Source organism: Erigeron canadensis, chromosome 4 (genome assembly GCF_010389155.1).
Source record: "Erigeron canadensis isolate Cc75 chromosome 4, C_canadensis_v1, whole genome shotgun sequence".
Classification (NCBI taxonomy): Eukaryota; Viridiplantae; Streptophyta; class Magnoliopsida; order Asterales; family Asteraceae; genus Erigeron; species Erigeron canadensis.
The window spans coordinates 5,557,462-5,577,340 of NC_057764.1; the positions used below are offsets into that span (position 1 = coordinate 5,557,462).

A 19,879-nucleotide genomic window follows, 5' to 3' on the forward strand; every position below is an offset into this window, starting at 1 on the left:
GTACCTTCTTGTGTTTATGTAGACAATCGTTACTGATAGAAGATTAGTTTTAATGATTATTTGGTTAGAGTGTTTGTGTAGGATTTTTTTGGAGTGTTTGTATGTTTCTGCATATATCACGGTCCATTATTTTGTTATATTTTTATATTACCAATAAAACTTAAAAGTGTAAATTAATTATTTTTCAATTGAGTGAAAGTGTAAATTGGTGATGGAAAACAAAAAAATGTAAATTAATTATTTTTAAGTGTAAATTGATGGTGAAAAACAAAAAAATATAAATTAATTTTTTTAAGTGTAAATTGGTGATGCAAAAACCAAAAAGTGTAAATTAATTATTTTTAATTTGGATTAAAGTGTAAATTGGTGATTAAAAACCAAAAAGTGTAAATTAATTACATTGAAATTGGGTGGAAGTGTAAATTGATGATAGAAAACCAAAAAGTGTAAATTAATTACTTTAAATTAGGGTTAAAGTGTAAATTGGTGATGAAAAATCAAAAAGTGTAAATTAATTTAGGCGTGTGTTGATTTAATTAATTTTGAAAATTGAGGGCTGTGATTAGTCAATTAAAGTTAAATTAGTTGACTTTTAGTATATATTAGATATTAGACCCATGTCCAATACTGGACACGGGACTTACGATATTATCAATATTAAATCTTCATACATTTAATTCTAAAAGCTTATAATTTTGAAGATATACTATGGTTTCAAGTGTTATACTTTGCAAATTGTAGTACAATAATTATAATTTCGTCACTGTTATTATTAATTGAGACATATTGATGAAAATTTTTGTCGTAGTCATTCCACAAGGCACATGCTACAATACTTCCTTTATTATAGAATTTTTTTGAAACCATAATAATGTGATATTATTATGAAAGATAATTAAGAATTAAAATATAAACAAACTTGTGATCTTGTACTTGACATTCAAGTTTATGTCTTTGATAATGATGCGGACCAATAACAATTAGGATTGTTTTCATATTCTTTGATAACAATTAGGACTCTTGATTTGAGTGACAATTGTAACTTTAAACATTACTACGCAAAAGTAATATATAAAAAGAAAGAGAATTTTGTATCTTTTTAATTGAGAGATAGATGAATCTTGAATGGAGTTTATATTGATTTGGATTTAGTATTTAAGTAATCAATCTGTTGTAAAGTGTGTTTTGTTCTGTGATCGTCCCATATTTTTTGCTCCTACTGTGTTTAGGATAAAAATGTTGTATATCGTCCCTATCATTATTAGCTAAGACATATTGATGGAATTGTTTGTCGTAGTTATTCCAGGCAAATGCTACAATATTCTTCTATTATAAAATTTTTTGAAACCAGTTGTACTCATAATGTGATATTATTAAAAAAAAAAATTAAGAATCAAATTATAAACATACTTGTAATCTTGTACTTGAAATTCAAGTATATGTAACCCATAATATAAGTAGTTTTATTTTCAATCACATGTGTTATGATAATTAGATTACAATTATGATTGTTTTTCATATACTTTGATAACACTTAGGACTCTTAATTTGAGTGATAATTGTACCTTTAAACATTAATACGTAAAACTAATATATAAAAAAGATAAATTCATGTATTTTTTTTTTTATTGAGAGATAGAATAAATATTGAAATAAATCATTAGATATTGATATAACTGTTTGTAGAAAATATTTCATATATTGAAATTATTTTAATTAATTAAACTATTGTAAATTTTTAAAAACTCTTCTAAAGTTGATGACTTAAAATAAATATAAATTAATTATTTAGGGATAAAAAGTGTAAATTATTGATCAAAAACATAAAAATATAAATTAATGAGACTTTTTCTACAAATTAATATAAATACTAATTTAATAATATATTTGGATGATGATTATTATGATTTTTAATTTATAGTTAATCTAAATGATGACATAAGCGAAAGTCAATTTGATAAAATTGAGCGATTTGATTGATAATAAGTAATTAGTTCAACTGTCTTATAGTATATACTAGATTATCGACCCGCGTAATACGCGAGTTATCATACTATCTAAATATTTGAATTATAGAAGGGACTTTAAAACATTTAAGATTATAAATGTCGTTGATTTGTAACTAATTTATTATTATAATTATGAATATTGGTGAAAAATTTTGTTTCCTAGCAAAAGATGACACCAAATATATCATTTTCTTGATAGATGATAAATGGTAAAACCGTGTAATACATGAGTAAATAAATATAGATAAATGAATTATTGAATATGGTGATACTATCATTTTTACATTTATTTTTTATTTTATTTTTGGACGATAGATTATGACCTAATAGACACTCTTTCATTGTAGTCATTATATATGTAACATAACAATGTAAAATTAAATCTTTATGACCAAAATTTAGTATGTTATATGATTAAATCATATATAGAGTCATAAGTTAATAACAACTTGTATAAAAAAAAAGTTTTATTTGACAAAACAAATATCTATATTTATACTTATATTATAAAGCAAATTTTATTTTCAATTTTCAATATTGAATTTATGTTTTAATAATTAATCAAAACCACGTCACTTTATAAAACTAAAAGAGAATATTATGACATATTTATCTTGATTACAAGTAAGTTTTTTGCTTATTTGTCAATTACTTAGTCAGTGTTATTAATATATTCACTCATCTCATTATTAATCTTACATGGCAATCTTAATTGGCAATTTTAAACAAAAAAATATATATATATATATTTTTCTACTTTTTTTTTTCTTATTAAACAAATAATTATATTTAAAATCCATCATAAATCTTTTTCTACTGAAACAAATCCTTTTATGTTTTAAAGATATATATATATACTATCCTTAAAACTCTCATAATAAGTTATTATATATACAACAAGAATAATTTTTTATTAATCATTTTTCATCATTTATCTTCTTTCTATCTGTAAAAACAATCATGGTCATATAACTTCTCAACAAAAGAAATATACGTTTTTTATATCACTTTAATTTATTTTTTGGTATATTGTTCATGTGTGTTTATTATTTGGTATTGAATTATTATGTTATTGTTATTTTTTAATCTTTAATTTACTTGTATCAATTGTTGGTTGATCATGAATTTTTATTTTACAAAAGGTTTTATTCTTTTAAATTTGTGTTGCTCATTATTTTATTTTGCTCGCATTTACATCCTTTTTTTAAAAAAATATTTAAATATGACATATTTTTTGTTATTTTTTGTTAGCTGAAAATAAAACAACGTTGGTTCATGTAGAAGATTTGAACCCAACACATGTTAATCATCATCTAAAACATGTTATCATTTTGATTCACTCTGATATATATATATATATGTGTGTGTGTGTGTGTGTGTGTATTGAAACTACCCGTCCATCCTACGACGTTGAATACTATTAGACAAATAAGCTAAACCACTCTCTTCCGCCACCATTACCAATCACCGTCGCCACCATTACCAATCGCCACTACTGCCGCCCATTACCGCTGCCAGCATTACACCGTCACATCGCTCAATACCGTTATCAATGATCGAAAGATAAATACCATTGTATTCCCTTTATTACAAAAGAAATAGTTATTACGTCAGTTATTTTTAATATCATATTAAGATTAAGGTTAAGATCTCTTTAAACTAAAAACTAACTTGGTTAGAAATAATTTTGTTTTTCTTATATTAATAATTTTAATTTAATTAGTCTAAAGTTAAAATTACTTATAAAGTATTGAGTAGTTAATAACTTTAAATATGAATGAATTTTCTATTAATTTTTTAAATATACCCATATAATATTGATCGTTATGTTTTTATAAATTATATCAACCTCTATATCTATAGTATATTATAAAGTAAATAAAGTTTCAACTTTCAATTTCAACAATGTACACATAATAATGCATCTTGTACTATACATTATTGCCCACGACTTTCTCTCTCATTCATAAATCATTTTATTCCTCTAACTCTTTCAAAATCTTTTTTTATCAAAAACCGAACATCGATAAATTATAAAACTATATGGATGTTCTTAAAATTTCATGCTCTTTTATTAGAGATGTCATTCGATATACTTTCGACGAATTTTTAAATCCGAAGGCGGAGCCAATACGGCTAAGCTATATGGCTATAACACTTTATTACCTATCACCTCCTATGACCTATCACACTCTATGGCCTATCACCCTTACCATCTCACCGCCACAACGCGCGGATAGTTGCTCTCGTTTATTAGGAAGAAAGTATAGTTAATAAGTAATCTAAATTAAAAGAATGTCAAGTAATAGTTTTTCTAATCTCATAAGATTAACAACATAATTAAATTTTATGTAGTGAAATTGAACACTTTAATGGGTCAATTATTAGTTAAAAAAGTTGTATTTTGTTATATGTAAAGATAAAAATATATTTACTTAGTGGTGGTTATTGTAAAAACATCACAATAATGTATAGTCCTGGGATAACGTACAATGCAACAAGCTATGACCTTTATTATATTGTATTTGCTTCGTTTCTTTAAGAATAGCACACGTTGTAGACTTGTAGCTATTTTTTCCCCTTGGACTGGTAGCAAATTATCCTGAGTTATTTGACGTAATTTTCTCTTACCTGATGCCTTGCCATAATATTTAGTAACAAATTCAGTCGTCTCAACATATCTTATTTAAAATTGATACCCTTATCATTTTAATATCTTTTATTATATTTGTCGAAATATTAGTTTATCACATATTAACATTTTACAGTGACAGATTTATAAGTATTCCTCACGTATTACGCATAAAAATAATCTAGTTAACGATAAAGTACAAGGTTTTATTAACAAAACCTTAAATATATCATGAAAGCATATGTAATTTTTCATCATTAACTTATATATCATATAAAGATTTTAATTAAAAGTTTAAATTCATGGTCATTGCTTATTCATACAAAAGTTAATACTGTTTTCCATAGATATATTCATATATTAGGTATTTCACCCGCACGATGTGCGGCTAGTTTAAAAGTTGTTTAATGTACATATATACATAAAAGAATTTTTTTAGGTGAAAATTTTATATAATTAAGTTTCGATAACTATTTTAATACATAATTAAATACTTATTTTATAGGTTAATTTTGTAAAAGTTGATTATGTTATAACTTGTAATCAATACGTGGATTATACATCCATCTCAAGATTATACACAAGATTATACATCCATCTCAAATTATAAAAATGTGACGAAAATAAATCATCTAGTTGCAAAATAGTTTTTTGTCTGTGATGAAACATATACAACGTGGAGATATTTATGTATAACTTCTTTCACAGCATATCAAATAAAGAGAAATATCTGAATATGAAAACAGATTTAATGCATTAATAAAATAAATTATAAACGGGTCTACAAATCACCTTAACCTCGAAATTGATTTCATTCCAAAATACTGACTCACATGTACATGCTTATTCTAAGTCCATAACACATAGAACAATTAAAAGAACTTTTGGTTCATATAAGTTATCAGGGATAGGAAAACACTATGGAGTTGTTTTGCATATCTTTTATAAAGTTACGGCCGATAGTTTAGAATCATACCTATGACTATGAGTTGTCAACTTATCGTATCCTATATATATATTATAAGATTTAATTATATTGTTAACTTTGTTGTAAGATTTAAATAGAATTTTGTATTATTATTTTAATATTTTCTATTTAGTTTTAATATTTTGTGTAATATTTGCCAAAAAATTAATGTAATGTCCTTCTTTTCGTTTTTTGTCTACGATTATGTTATTTATAGTTTATTCTCTTACTTATAATTTATTTTTAATTTATATAATCATATTTTTTTATTCCATATATAAATATATAAGATAAAATATTGTAAAAAAAGGATGGGGATGACACATAGGATTAATTCCTACATGGCAATTTTCTAAGCTAGTTTTGAGCGGAAAAATCTCTATAATCATTCGGTTTCCTACTGTTTTAATAATTATATAGATATTGTAGCTTGTAAAAATAAATATTTATAACAAAAAAGAAAATGTAAAAAAGATAGAAATCAAAAAAGATTTTCATATTATAAATCCCATCAAATATTGGTGGTGTCGACTTCAACAATCAACATTCAAAAAGGAAGTTTAAGCTATACATAGTATTATTATATCATATTATATTAGATTATTATTATTAATATTTACGATTTATGACTTAAAGGGTTATTAAGTATTAATATTGTCATTTAACAAAGATGAAATAATTAAATTTGATCTAATGGTTTTAAATTAAGGTATAAGTATCTTGAAATGTAACAAACTTTGAACGAATGTTTATAGTAGGAAATAACTAAAGTTGTGTGTATTGTATGTAAACAACTCGAAAATAATGTTTATTGTATGTAAGAAAATGTATTCAACCAATTAAAATCAGACAAGTGACACCTCTATATGGTTGCCACGTATGTTTTCTTACATACAATAAACATTTTTTAAAGTTGTTTACATACAATGCACACAACTTTAGTTATTTCCTACTATAGACATTCGTTTAAAGTTTGTTATATTACAAGATACTTATCCCTTAAATTAAAGATGAAAATCATCCAAAAGTTTTTATTTGTTTAACAATAAATTTAGAACCTTGTTATATATATATATTGGTAGATTATTTTTATATAATATTATATATTAAGATTAAAATAAAAATAAAATAAGATTAAGATTAAAATTAACACAATATCGTCGGTATATGATTTTTTGTTAATCGCAAACTTAACTTTTTATATGTTTTGTTCCCATTTTGGAATATTAAAATTAAAATGTACACTTTTATCCCCTAAGTTCGAGGGGGAAAAAAATCTGGTTCAGACCGTTTTGTGGTGGCCACCACTCAAACTTGTTCATTCTCTCTTTGGTAGCACCACAAATCACCAATCTAAACTAATACAAACCCTGCCTTTATACCATCTCAAAACACCACAAAAACAACACTCCAAAAACACCTCACCAACTAAAATAAAAATTAAACAAGAAAAAGTAACATAAAATCCTACATTACTCACATGGATCTTGTTTTCACACTTGTTCTTGTTTTCTCATCACTCTCCAAAGGTATACTAACTAATACTTCTTCAAGATTAATTTATATCTACACTTATCTTCAAATCCCCAACTGGGTTATCTTCATTTTGAACTATTTACATCTGGGTTACTTCATTTTCCATTTTCACACTAGAAAAATCTAATTTTTTTTTTTTTATATACATTTTCACAAACACTTTGCAGGTGTTCTTGGAGCAACATTTACATTCAACAACAAATGTGCTTATACAGTCTGGCCAGGCATATTAGCCAATGCAGGAAGCCCATCTCTTGACACAACCGGTTTCGAACTCTTGACACAAAGTTCCCGGTCATTCCAAGCTCCAACCGGTTGGTCCGGTCGCTTCTGGGGTCGAACCGGTTGCAAATTTGACAGATCCGGTTCTGGGTCATGTCAAACCGGCGACTGCGGTTCGGGACAAGTAGAATGCAACGGCGCCGGAGCAGCGCCGCCGGCAACACTGGCTGAGTTCACACTTGGAACCGGTGGGTCAGACTTTTATGATGTGAGTTTGGTTGATGGATATAATATAGCTATGATTGTTGAAGTTTCGGGCGGGTCGGGTTTATGTGCGACAACCGGGTGTGTGAATGATTTGAACCAGCAGTGTCCTAGTGAGTTACGGGTCGGGTCGGGGATAGGGTGTAAGAGCGCGTGTGAAGCGTTTGGGAGCCCTGAATATTGTTGTAGCGGCGCGTATAACACACCCGCCACTTGTAAACCGTCGGTGTATTCAGAGATGTTTAAGTCATTGTGTCCAAGATCATATAGCTATGCTTATGATGATCCAACTAGTACCTTCACGTGTGCTGGTGCGGATTATACGGTGACGTTTTGTCCTTCAATGCCAAGGTTACTTTCGTCTTTTCACACTTCTATTTCATACCAGTACTTGTTTGAGTGCATCATACTTCACTAGTTCACTATATAATAGGTGCTTGTACCTCGTGTATAGATAGTTGTATATTTCATTGTGGTCAAAGTTTATATTCGTGCATTACAAAATGATTAAAGTAGAATGTTTAAGTTGTTATATTGTTTAACTTTAGCATTAGCATTAGATTTATATATTTAAAATGCATATTTGTGTTATGATTTTATTTTGTTTAACTTTAGCATTAGATTTTGTTTAACTCTAGTGGTATATGTATTATATTTTAGTGGTGTTGTAGCCTGATAGGCTTCATTGATGGCCTTTTTTGGGAGTAGGCATGAAGCCAACCAATGGTGGAACCAGGGAACTGTATCATATACTAGTAACTTCTTAAGTTGGTGTGAGATAAGAATTTTTCTGAATAAATTACAATTTCATCCTGGTAGGAAATTCAATTTAGGACATGCATACAAGACTTCAATGAAATTAAAGAATGACCAGTGATGTCTTATATGTCACTAGAAGTGATATTCATGGTATATGGCGTGATAGGAAAAAGGAATATCGCTTTCCATTAGTATATAGCAAACAAAATCCCTAGTATTTGATTAATCGAATCACCTCTATTAAAGTCGTGTGGACTGGACAGGTAATTATTGCTACAACAACTACTGGCATTAACTTTAAGGATATTATTATAATTAATTCCATGGTTTATGTTGCTGCAACAACTAGCATTAACTTGGATTTAACCGTTGTGGATATTTTAGCATCCTATGTACTTGGATTTTATTTACATCATAATATATAACATTTAAACATAGTGTAATTTTAAATGTAACCCTAAGTGTTGTATTTAACGTGATAAAAAATTTATACTTTTCATATTAAAAGTCTACTCTATGAATTTTATGGTAAATGTATAAATAATTTATGCACCTTAAATACAGCTTAAGCAAACCCCTTAAACATATACAACCACTAGTTAGACATGTAATTAGATTAATATGAAGCCAAGTTCAATTGGACTAAGACGACGGTGGATAATTGGTACATATAGAATACATACATAATTATTAACTATATTTGTACATTTGTCTATATGCAGCCAAAAATCTTCAAGGGACATATCACCTCCGGCAACCAGCACCACACCCGATGGCGACACTAATGCCACCCCAAATGGCGACACTAATGCCACCCCTAGTGGTGGCGACCAGCAGATTTCCGGGTCTGGTTCTGAATCTGGATATGGGTATGGTTCGTTGTCTGGATCTAGTACCGGGTCAGGTTCAGAAGAATCACAAACCGGATCGGGTTCGGTATACAGGTCCGGTTCAGGATCCGGATCGGGATCCGAAGCACTTGAGGCAAATGGGTCATGGTTAGCTGGGTTAGCAATGGGTGGTTCATCAAGGACCCAGCCTTTTGGTGCCACTATCTCTTTTATCATTATCATGTTCTTTTTATTAAGTTAGTCGTATTCTCTTAAAAGCTGGAAATTTATAAGTCCTAGAAAATGTACAAGTTTCATTGCATGATGCACAAGTTAATACAAGTATTTTAGCTTCGGGATAAGTGAACTTTTGACTAGTAAGACATGAGGAATTTCTCTTTTTTGGTAGCCCCTTTTCCAGAGGATTTATAAAGTTTAAAAGGACGAAATTGACCTTTAATCAATCGGTAAGAAAGAGATAATGTGAAGGGTAATATTGTCTTTTGGAAAAGAATTGTCATATTTTCTGGAAAAGTTGGAATCGGTAAAAACACTTTTTTAGATTCGTGTCGATAGATTATATTAATCAATGTTCATATGTGTGATTTATCCTAATTATTTTTGGCTTTATGAATTGTGCGTTCATAGTTCTTACTTTTTGGTTTATGTAAGAGGAATATTTAAATTGGGTCCCTTGTTTGTCTATAGTTCCACACTACTCAAGTACTTCGTATAAATTAAACCATTGATAGCTTTTTTTGTTCTTTCTTTTGCTTGTTCCTCAACTCAAATCCAAGTTGAAAAGGACTTATTTTACTCGTAATATTTTTGTTTTAGTCAGTTTGTTGGAAATAAGAAATTTCTTCTCTTCATACGAGAAAGATGATAGCTCGTTTGCGTTTTCAGCATGTCTTGCCTTCTCACATTAAAATTTATCACTCGAGTAAAAAAGATAAAATTAAAGTAAAGGTGTGTGTTGCAGTATCGTGTTACTAAAGTATACATATAGTACCCTGTCTATATAATTAAATGTTGCTAGTAGAAAGTTAGTTGGGATCAATGGAGTAATTTCAATATATATAAATGTAGAAGCAAATTTACATTATTTGATTAGTTGGGGTTATTTGATTAGTTGGGGTGAGTGGAATAATTTCAATATGATACAAGTATATAGTGTATTTGTTGGTCATTCCTCAATCAGGGAGACGGTCAATTATAAATAAAAGTTAACAAAAGAAAAAAAGAAAAAGATTTAAACCACTATTGAACTAATTGTGATATGTCTCATATGAACAAGATTTAGTAGGCGTAGTTATTAGATTTACCTACAGATGAGACTTTAGTGAGTTCGAGTTCTATGGCTTCTCTGTGTTCGGCTTTGTCTGATGATGTCGTAAGAAAAGAAGAAAATGGAAGACTTTGGAGTATATACTACTATAAAATCATAAAACACTGGTATATGGTGTTTTAGTCAAGTTCATTTTATGTTTTAGTGCTACAACCGTTATGACTAACTTCATTAAGAATTTGGGTTAATCTGTCAAGACATTAGTATCCCGGAACTCAGTTGAGTTTAATGAAATGTTACACCTTGACATATTAACATTTCAATTTTCAAATATTTGTACAACCTTATGTCGTGTTTAGTTTAAAAAAAACTTTTTGTTTTTCATTTTTATTTTCTAAAGAAACATGGAAAACAGAAAACACAATCAAATCATAGTTTTTCAAATGGATAACTGCAGAAAATAGAAAGTCTCTTTCGACCGATTCAAGAAAATAGCAGTGATCTTTAAAAAGTTTTACTTTTTAGCAATGAACTTTAATTTATTCCTGAAAATAGTAACATTTGACACGCGCACAGGATGACGTAAACATTTTTTTTATTACGTGACATTTTTTAATGACTTGAAATTAATCTTTATTTATTTATTATGTAATTTTTATAAGCCATGTCATTTTCACCCAAAAAATGACATGGCTCCGTTTCAGTTTCGGTTCCGACAAGGTATTTTTTCTCGTCGTTTTCTTCTGAAGCTAATTTCAACTTGATTTCATTGATTCATGTTGAGTCTCTTTCATTTTTCAAGCATTAAAAAGCTGTGTATGAAGATCTTAAAGGAGACATAGATCTAGCTTTTATTCGTCTATCTCGAGATTAAAAATCTCTAAAGTTAGATATCAAAACATCGTCGTTTTCACCGGAGGGAGATCCTGAGGATGTTCCAGGTGAGACGAGAGTTTCATAAGATGGATCAGGTCCGCTTAAGAATAGTTCGTCGGATGATGACATAGATCCAAATAGCGTAAGTTCAGAGGTTAGCTCGAACTCGAACAAACCGCAGACGATTTCTAAATTAGTTGAACAAATCGAGAAGAAACCACCTCAACCTCCAACATCGCTGTCGTCGGTGTTGGAGTAATCCGAAAATAAATGGGAGTTCATTGCTAAAAAGTGAAACTTATAAAGGTCACTGCTATTTTCGTAAATTGGTCGAAAGGTTCTTTCTATTTTCAGTAGATATAAATATTGTCAAGTCATTAAAAAATGCCACATAATCAAAAAATGCCCATGTCCCATGTACGCGTGTCAAATGTTACTATTTTTGGAAATAAATGATAGTTCATTTGTAAAAAGATGTTTTCTGTTTTTTGCAATTATCCGTTTTCCTAAAAAACTTTCAAAAAAAAAAAAAAACAGAAGACATTGTGTTTCCACTCTTCTATAGAAAATTGGAAAACACTTTTTCTTTTATTGTTTTTTACTTTTCATTTTCATTTTTCCAAATTTAGAAACATCAAGTTATATTAACTCCCTCTTTACGCCCCCAACCCTTCGCCCCCGTTGCCCCACGCCCCCACGCCACCCCAATCTCCACTTAACCATGTATATGAGAACATGTTTTTTAATAAGAAAATTGGAAATAAGATATTTTAGTTTTAACGCATTTTTAAAATTTTCATTTGTTTTTTACAGGATGAAAAACTATTTCCGTTTTTCAGAAAAAATAAAAATGAAAAACTAGAATTCATTTTTGCAACTCAACACCTTAAAATTTTTAAGATATTAATTCTGACTCACAATGTATTCCAAACAATAAGTACATAAGTTCTAAATGGTTGGCGGAATACAATACCATGCATGTTATCTATCTACACTATATTATAAAGCAGATTTCCTTTAGATTTTCAACATTGAACTTTTCAATATTGATTTTAAGTACCTCCCCAAAATGCTCTTCTTAGGGGCAACGATGTAGTCGGCTAAAACCATCGGCAACATCGGCACAATGGCAAAACTATAGCACGTGAATCGGCAAGTTTTGGCAAGCAAGATCAGCTAGTTTTGGCCGATGCATGTTAACGTTGGGAGCGTATGAAAGTGACCGTTTTTTTGTGAATTTGAAAGTTGGGAGCGTCTGTGATGTTTTTTTTTTCTTTTTCCAACTTCTATATATACATAAACATATTTATCACATAAACATCAAGAACTATACTATCATCAAACACCAAACTATCATTTCATAACGCAAAATGTCCGACGATGAACTACCCGTATAGATAATCCCTGAATTCTCGTCGTCGTCGTCATCATCACTGTAACAACCCTCAATTTTTAACTAGGTCAACTTACTTATACTTATCTAGGTATCTATCCCTATAGGTTTATTAAGAGAATTGGCCTTCTAGACATTAATGTATAGTGATAATTGCCCTCTAGTACCATAGATGATTAACTATCTTATAAATGTCATCCACAATAATTAAAGATTATCCAGGTGAATCTCAAGGTTTATGAAAAACGATAAAAACTTCGCCAGTATACAATCCAAACAAGAAAGTATCCAACAATTCGAATAACTCAATAACCCAAATAATAACAATGCACATCAATAAAATTTCAAGTCAATTACGTATATGTTGATATATATACAATGCATCTTACAACTAAGTCTTATAATTATAAAAATGAATTACAACATTAAATATATACATATATATACATATATGTATATATAGATATACATAAACCGTAACACCCCGCTAAAGCGGAATACACGGGATGCACAGATAAGCACAATTGCACACAGTACAAGTTCCAACACAGCCATTAGTATGATTAAAGAACAGAAGTACGATCGTTATTACAGAACATAACTGAACTTAGAATAGTCAATATCTGGAAGACAGAACAATTGTCTTTTAAGAACAGAACTTGAATTGATGTAGCAAGGAAGGTCTTCATAGCTCCTGAACTTGTATGCTCGAACAATCGCCAAAAGGATGGGCTTAGAAAGGAAGACTTCCTATTCTAAAGAACTATGAACCTAGCCTGAAAACCATGTAAGTTCAAAAGCTCAACTACAAAAGTAGTTGGTGAGATTCACATAATGTACTTTTAGTTTACATATGCGTATATATGTATAATAAGAACAAGATCATAAGTTTTGTACGTCGAACCAATGCACATTGTAATAATAAGGATTAGATCAAGATCTGCACGTTGAACATATGTACTTTATGATAGTAAGAATTAGGTCAAGAACTGCACGTTGAACATAAACACTTTATAATAGTATGAATTAAACAAGAACATATAATGAACTTTCAGGTATAAGTTGTCACTACTAAACCGATTGGCCAGAACTGAATTTTAATGTAATAGTATGCTCATAAAGCTCAAGTACTTTAAATAAGATCTATGTCAGAACAATGACATGAACAAGAACAAGTAATATGCATCCTCCTGAATTGTGGAGAATGAGGGTGGGCCTACCCGAAATAGCGCTGTCCATAATTACCTACGGTTCATTCCCTGAACTGTGGGAGATGAATTGATAGCAGTGAACAAGAACTTAACAAGTACATGTACGAACTAGAACATGGTAAAGATCAAGTACAGTAGTATAGATGTGTTTAAGATCCTGCCAATTCAAGACTTAAACACTCTGTAAATCAGTTTCAGAATTGCATATAAGTAGTTCAAGATCATAAAATAGTACGTAAGATAGTTCAAGAACATAAGTACTAGTACAAAATAGTTTTCATGCTTTTTAGTCCCCGATGAAGAGCTTTGAACAAAATGTACGAAAGGGGGATTAGTGAACTCACAGTGATCTGGTACAAGCACAGAGAACAAACACAGAGAACAAGTACAGAGATAGATAGGTTATATCTATCACAAGCCAAGCACGTCTTGATGGATGCCTAAGTACATAACATTGATCATAAATAAGTACATATATTAGTTCAAGTGATATTTAATCACTGAAGTGTCCTTGATGAACTGATGATTTGGTCCTTTGAAGATCTTTAAACGTTTTGACTCAAAAGAGTTTTAAATGAACTTTAAGTACATGAGCTGGACTCGAACTGAACGTCTTTGAACTCACACATAAGTACTTATCGTGTTAATGAGTTGAACATGTCTTTAATAATGAACTTTAGCCTTTAGAACTTGATTTAATTGCTCATAGAACTTGCACTTTAGTAATCAAGGTAGAATATGTCTTAAATGTACTTAATTAGGGTTTGCACTTTGTACGTTGTTTTAGATCGACTCACGAACTAGCTTTGATGTTAATGAATAGCCCTTAATGTGTTTATTCGAGTGATAATGATGTTATGAACTAATTTGATGATTAAGGATCAAGTGTGGTATGGATATAGAACAAGTACAAGATGTTTAAGGAATGCACAAAGTCGTTCTAGGGTTTGAACTCCAAGATCGTCCCATTGGACTAGCAAGATCATCCCATTGTTCAGCCAGGATCGTCCTGGATGCAAGCCAAGATCGTCCTAGGGTCGTAGTACCAAGATCGTTTCAGTTGTTCAAGGTGCAAGATCGTTTTAGAAGCAATAGGTACAAGATCGTCTTAAGGTTAGGTGTATCAAGATCGTTTTGAGGGAACCAGACCTCAAGATCGTCCCAATGGACTTGATCAGGATCGTCCTAGTGATCCAAAGACAAGAACAAGTGCACGAGATCGTTTCATGAACAAGTGTTTGAGCTAAACCAATCCAAAGGATCAGTTACCCATTAACATACCAACAACATCACAACACCACACGAGATCGAACGAACAAGAACCATGAACCATGTGAGCTGCCTAGGACGATCTTGGGACAAGATCATCCCATTTCAAGACCGTCCTAGGTCCCCCACGAGCTGAACAAGAACAGATTTATAACATGAAGATCTAGATCGATTCCGGGACTTGTTAGAACTTAGAACTAGTACATATATGCACAATAACATTAACCATTAACTCTTTTAATGATTTCAAGACCATCTATAACATGAACAAGCCATGGCACATCAAGAACAAGTTTATCTTCACTTTCAAAAATGGGTTTTGTAGATTAAAGCATGTTATGACCCAAATTTGTTCACACAAATGTTATTAAACACATTTAGACACAAACCCATCAATCATTAACACGATTTCATATCAAAATTGGACCAAATCATCAAGAACATAAACTTGAAAAAGTTCACTTTTAATTTGATCAAAAACTCATAAATTGTTGTTGTTACCTGAGATTTGATCCCGGAAATATGTTTTGATTATCACAAGGATGCTAAAAGTACAAATGATTTTGGTTTAACAATACAAAATCAAAGGATGAATTTAGTGTGTGAAAATGTGGTTGCACTATGTGTCTCTAGAGTGAGAAAGAAGAAAGAAGAAGAAGATGGTGTGTGTTTGTTTCTCCCTCTAGAGTTCTCTTCCTTTTCTTTATATACATTACCATATGCAAGGACCATTTGCGAACATTTTGAACTAGAACTTTAATGAACATGAACGTTTATGAACTGAACTTTGATATTTCATTGCACATAATTATGAACTCGTCATATCAATCAAGATTTAAGATCAAATTGACCTTCATATAAGCACATAATTGAGGTCTAAAGCACGTCAAGAACTTAATCAAATTGAACTGTCTGGCCGTTCTAGTGGTGAAAGTACGTTTCAAGAACTTAATTAGAACATTTCTAAGACGGTTGTTACATTCTCCCCTACTTGGAGGATTTCGTCCTCGAAATTAAGAGTCTTGCCGATCAAAAAGATGAGGGTACTTCTTCTTAATGAAGTCCTCGCGTTCCCAGGTATCATTATACCCATGACTAGCACTCCAACGTACACGAACTAATGGGACTCTGCTCTGTCTAGTCGGCTTAGCATCCCTATCAATGATCCCGATGGACTCTTTAGTGAACTCGAGCCCTTCGTCTATATGAATATCCTTAACAGGAATGACGGTCGGGTCGTCAGCCATGCACTTTTTAAGATTGGACACGTGAAATGTATCATGAACATTGCCAAGCTCTAACAGTAGTTCCAGTTTGTACGCTACTGGTCCCACACGTTTAATGATCTTATAAGGTCCAATGTACCGATGCGCTAATTTGCCTCTCTTGCCGAATCGGGCAGTACCTTTCCATGGGGAAACTTTCAATAGAACTTTATCACCTACCTCAAACTCTAGAGGCTTACGGCGTTTGTCCGCATAGGACTTTTGTCTGTCTTGAGCAGCCTTAAGCTTTTCTTTGATAACAGCTCTTTTGTCTATAGTTAACTGTACGACTGGGAGCTTCATCCAGCTTCTTTCACCGGCGTGAAGCCAACAAAGTGGTGATCTGCACTTACGACCATATAAGGCCTCGAACGGTGCACACTGTATACTAGTGTGGTAGTTGTTATTGTACGAGAACTCGATCAACGGAAGATGTTTATCCCAACTTCCTCTGAACTCTAATGCACAAGAACAGAGCATGTCCTCCAAAGTCTGAATAGTACGTTCGCTTTGCCCGTACGTTTGTGGGTGATAAGCGGTGCTCAAGTTAAGTCTAGTACCTAACGCTTCTTGAAGTGACTGCCAAAAGTCAGATGTGAAGCGTGGATCTCGATCGGACACAATCAATAAAGGGACACCGTACTTGGTCACAATATCGTCTATATAGATCTCAGCAAGTCTCTCCAGTGAGTAGTCATCACGAATAGGAAGGAAAAGAGCTGATTTAATCAGTCTACGATTTAGTCATCACGAATAGCAAGTCTGTCTACGATAACCCAAATAGAGTTATGATTGTTCTTTGTACGAGGCAGTTTCATAATGAAATCCATAGTAATATATTCCTACTTCCACACCGGGACTTCTAATTGTTTCAACAAACCGGAAGGTTTCTGATGTTCGATCTTAACTTTAGAACATGTCAGACACCTGCTGACGTACTCGAAGATTTCTCTCTTCATCCCAGGCCACCAGTAGTCTAGTTTCAAGTTCTTGTACATTTTGTCTGCACCCGGATGAATCGAGTACCTTGAACTGTGAGCATCCTGCATGATGATCTCTCGAACACCATTGCCTACCCCCTCTTCCTCTCTCTCTCACGTTCATATACACACTCACACAACACTCTTCTCATTTTCTTTCTATTTCCAACACACACACATGCAAACTCTCTCTTCTGTATGCATATTTCTTGGCAGAATTTTTCAGGCCAAAAACACCCCCAAAACACCACTTTCAATCATCAAATAAACAAGTAATCATTTATATAATGTAAGGAACAAATCTATGGAAGGTTGGAGCATGGATGGTGCTCCGTAATCAGCCCCCAACAGCCTCAAATTCGCGACAAGGAGGCTGTCCAAACAACCCTGTTTCTTCTCCATTTTCGGCAACATGCAAGGAGCAAAGAAGTCTAAAGTCTTAATTAACAAACAAAAATAATAAAGGGGTTTCAATGTAGGATCATCAAGGATTTGTTTGAAGCAAGTTTGGAGTCTTTTTGCTCGATATCAGCCACCAAAACAGCCTGTTTTCGTGACTTAAAAGGTTGATAATACACATCCTTGTTCAATACATCTCTAGTTAATCTTGATCTTTCAAAACCCAAATGTTTTCTTCATCTTTTAGTATCATGTTCTTCTTGATTTAAACTCAAGGAGGGTAAAGTTGATAGATCCTTATCTCATATGTTCATGCATATAAAGATCTAGAGGAAGGATTCAAGGATTCAACATAAACAAGACCCAAGAGTTGTTGTTGTAAGATTTGTTGCTAAATGGGTTTATGGATTTGATTAAAATTGATTTTTAACGAAATAAACACCAGTGTATTCTGGGATTTTTCATAAAAATGGTGTTTCTAAAAAGAAGATTTAAGTTTATAGCTTGATTATGTTTAATAAGGATAGATCTTGACATGCATGTACACGATTTATGTTATATTAGTTTGTTAAGAGTTTGGACTTGAGATGGATCTTTAATTGATGATTTCATGTATATTTTGATGTTAAAACACATGTTAATATTTCGGGATTTATGAAATTAGTACAAGAAATAAGGATTTTATAAGAATTAAACCAAGACTATGTCCAAAATCACAACCAAAAATCACCAACAACATATATATGCATCCACCATGTTAATCATACAATCTATTCAAGAAAAATACAAAGAAAATCTGTAGAAACACTAATGAAATGTTAATAGATGAGTTAGGATGAATAAGATGTATTGGGGTTACCAAATTAAGTGTTGGGTGAGGCCATAAAGTAAAGACATCCATTGGGTAAACAAAATAAACTGGCAGAATCAATCTTTTGTCTTGGAACGGGCAAACTGGATATATGAGGGTCGTTTAAAGCAAAACTTTTAAAATAAAAGTTGTAGATAAACGAGTTAAGTTTAACCTACAACTGGAATTACTCAAAAATACGGAACCAAACGAAAGATATGATTTTTCTATTAAAACTGGTCAAGACTGCACTTTTGTATGAATATTTTATAAACTTTAACAATTTTTATCTCCTAAACCAAAAGGCTCCAGGAGATCATACTTGGTGGAAAGTGGAGGTCATACTTGGTGGAAAGTGGGTTCAATGTGTTCTAAGCTTTAAATAAAATCACGGAATTTTTATTAAGGGCATAACCCAATGAAATTTTATAAAACATTTGGGTATGCAAAACAATGACTATTTGGACCACTTTCACTTTTAAAAATATTTTGAGGTAGTAAACATTACTTAAAAATTAAGCCAAAATTCACCAAGTTATAAGACACATATAGGTTATTGTATAAAAATTAGAAAGGTTCAAATAATTGGTTTCAATCACTAAACATTGGCTAACATTTTATAAAAATAAAGTATAAAACAGAAAATTTGTAAATAATCTTATAAATGGTATAATGGGCTATGTAATGAGCTAAGAACCATAATGGGTTAACCCGGCCCAAATAACAAACCCATGAAACCATATATCAGTAGGCCCACCTGCCCCAATAACCAATATAACCTATCACGCATATAGCCCAAATAAGGTTAAGCCCAACAACTAAGTTAAGCCCAAATTATTTAGAAGCCCATGACACTTAGGCCCAATTGGTAATGGCCCATAACTCCTAAAAGAATTTCATACCCGAGTGATCGTAAGATTATCAATAAGTATGTGAGATAATAGTTAAGTATAATTAAGTGACGTGAAACACAAATTAAATGGATAAACGGACATAACTAAGTTAATTAAAATGTAAAATGATACACCGAGCGGTAATTTACACTAAAATTGATTACACATCCGAAAATGTTTAAGAGAACATAACTTAATATGGCATATGATAACCTAAGATACCAAATGAAACCACA

At 31.3% G+C, this 19,879-nt stretch overlaps 1 protein-coding gene across 1 annotated transcript; it reads left to right on the forward strand.

Moving 5' to 3' along the window:
- Positions 1-6,879: 6,879 nt before the first annotated feature.
- On the forward strand, positions 6,880-9,581 carry LOC122595413 (thaumatin-like protein 1). Its single transcript, XM_043767765.1, has 3 exons — positions 6,880-7,137; positions 7,312-7,981; positions 9,112-9,581. The coding sequence occupies exons 1-3, from the start codon at positions 7,089-7,091 to the stop codon at positions 9,479-9,481; spliced, it is 1,089 nt and encodes a 362-aa protein (XP_043623700.1). The 5' UTR covers positions 6,880-7,088; the 3' UTR covers positions 9,482-9,581.
- The last annotated feature ends 10,298 nt before the right edge of the window (positions 9,582-19,879 follow it).

Bases quoted from the DNA above. Each gene is read 5' to 3' on its own strand.
- LOC122595413 (XM_043767765.1), top strand. From the start codon at position 7,089: ATGGATCTTGTTTTCACACTTGTTCTTGTTTTCTCATCACTCTCCAAA. The intron at 7,138-7,311 runs GTATACTAACTA...AACACTTTGCAG, and splicing joins TTTCTCATCACTCTCCAAAG to GTGTTCTTGGAGCAACATTT. The intron at 7,982-9,111 runs GTTACTTTCGTC...GTCTATATGCAG, and splicing joins TTTTGTCCTTCAATGCCAAG to CCAAAAATCTTCAAGGGACA.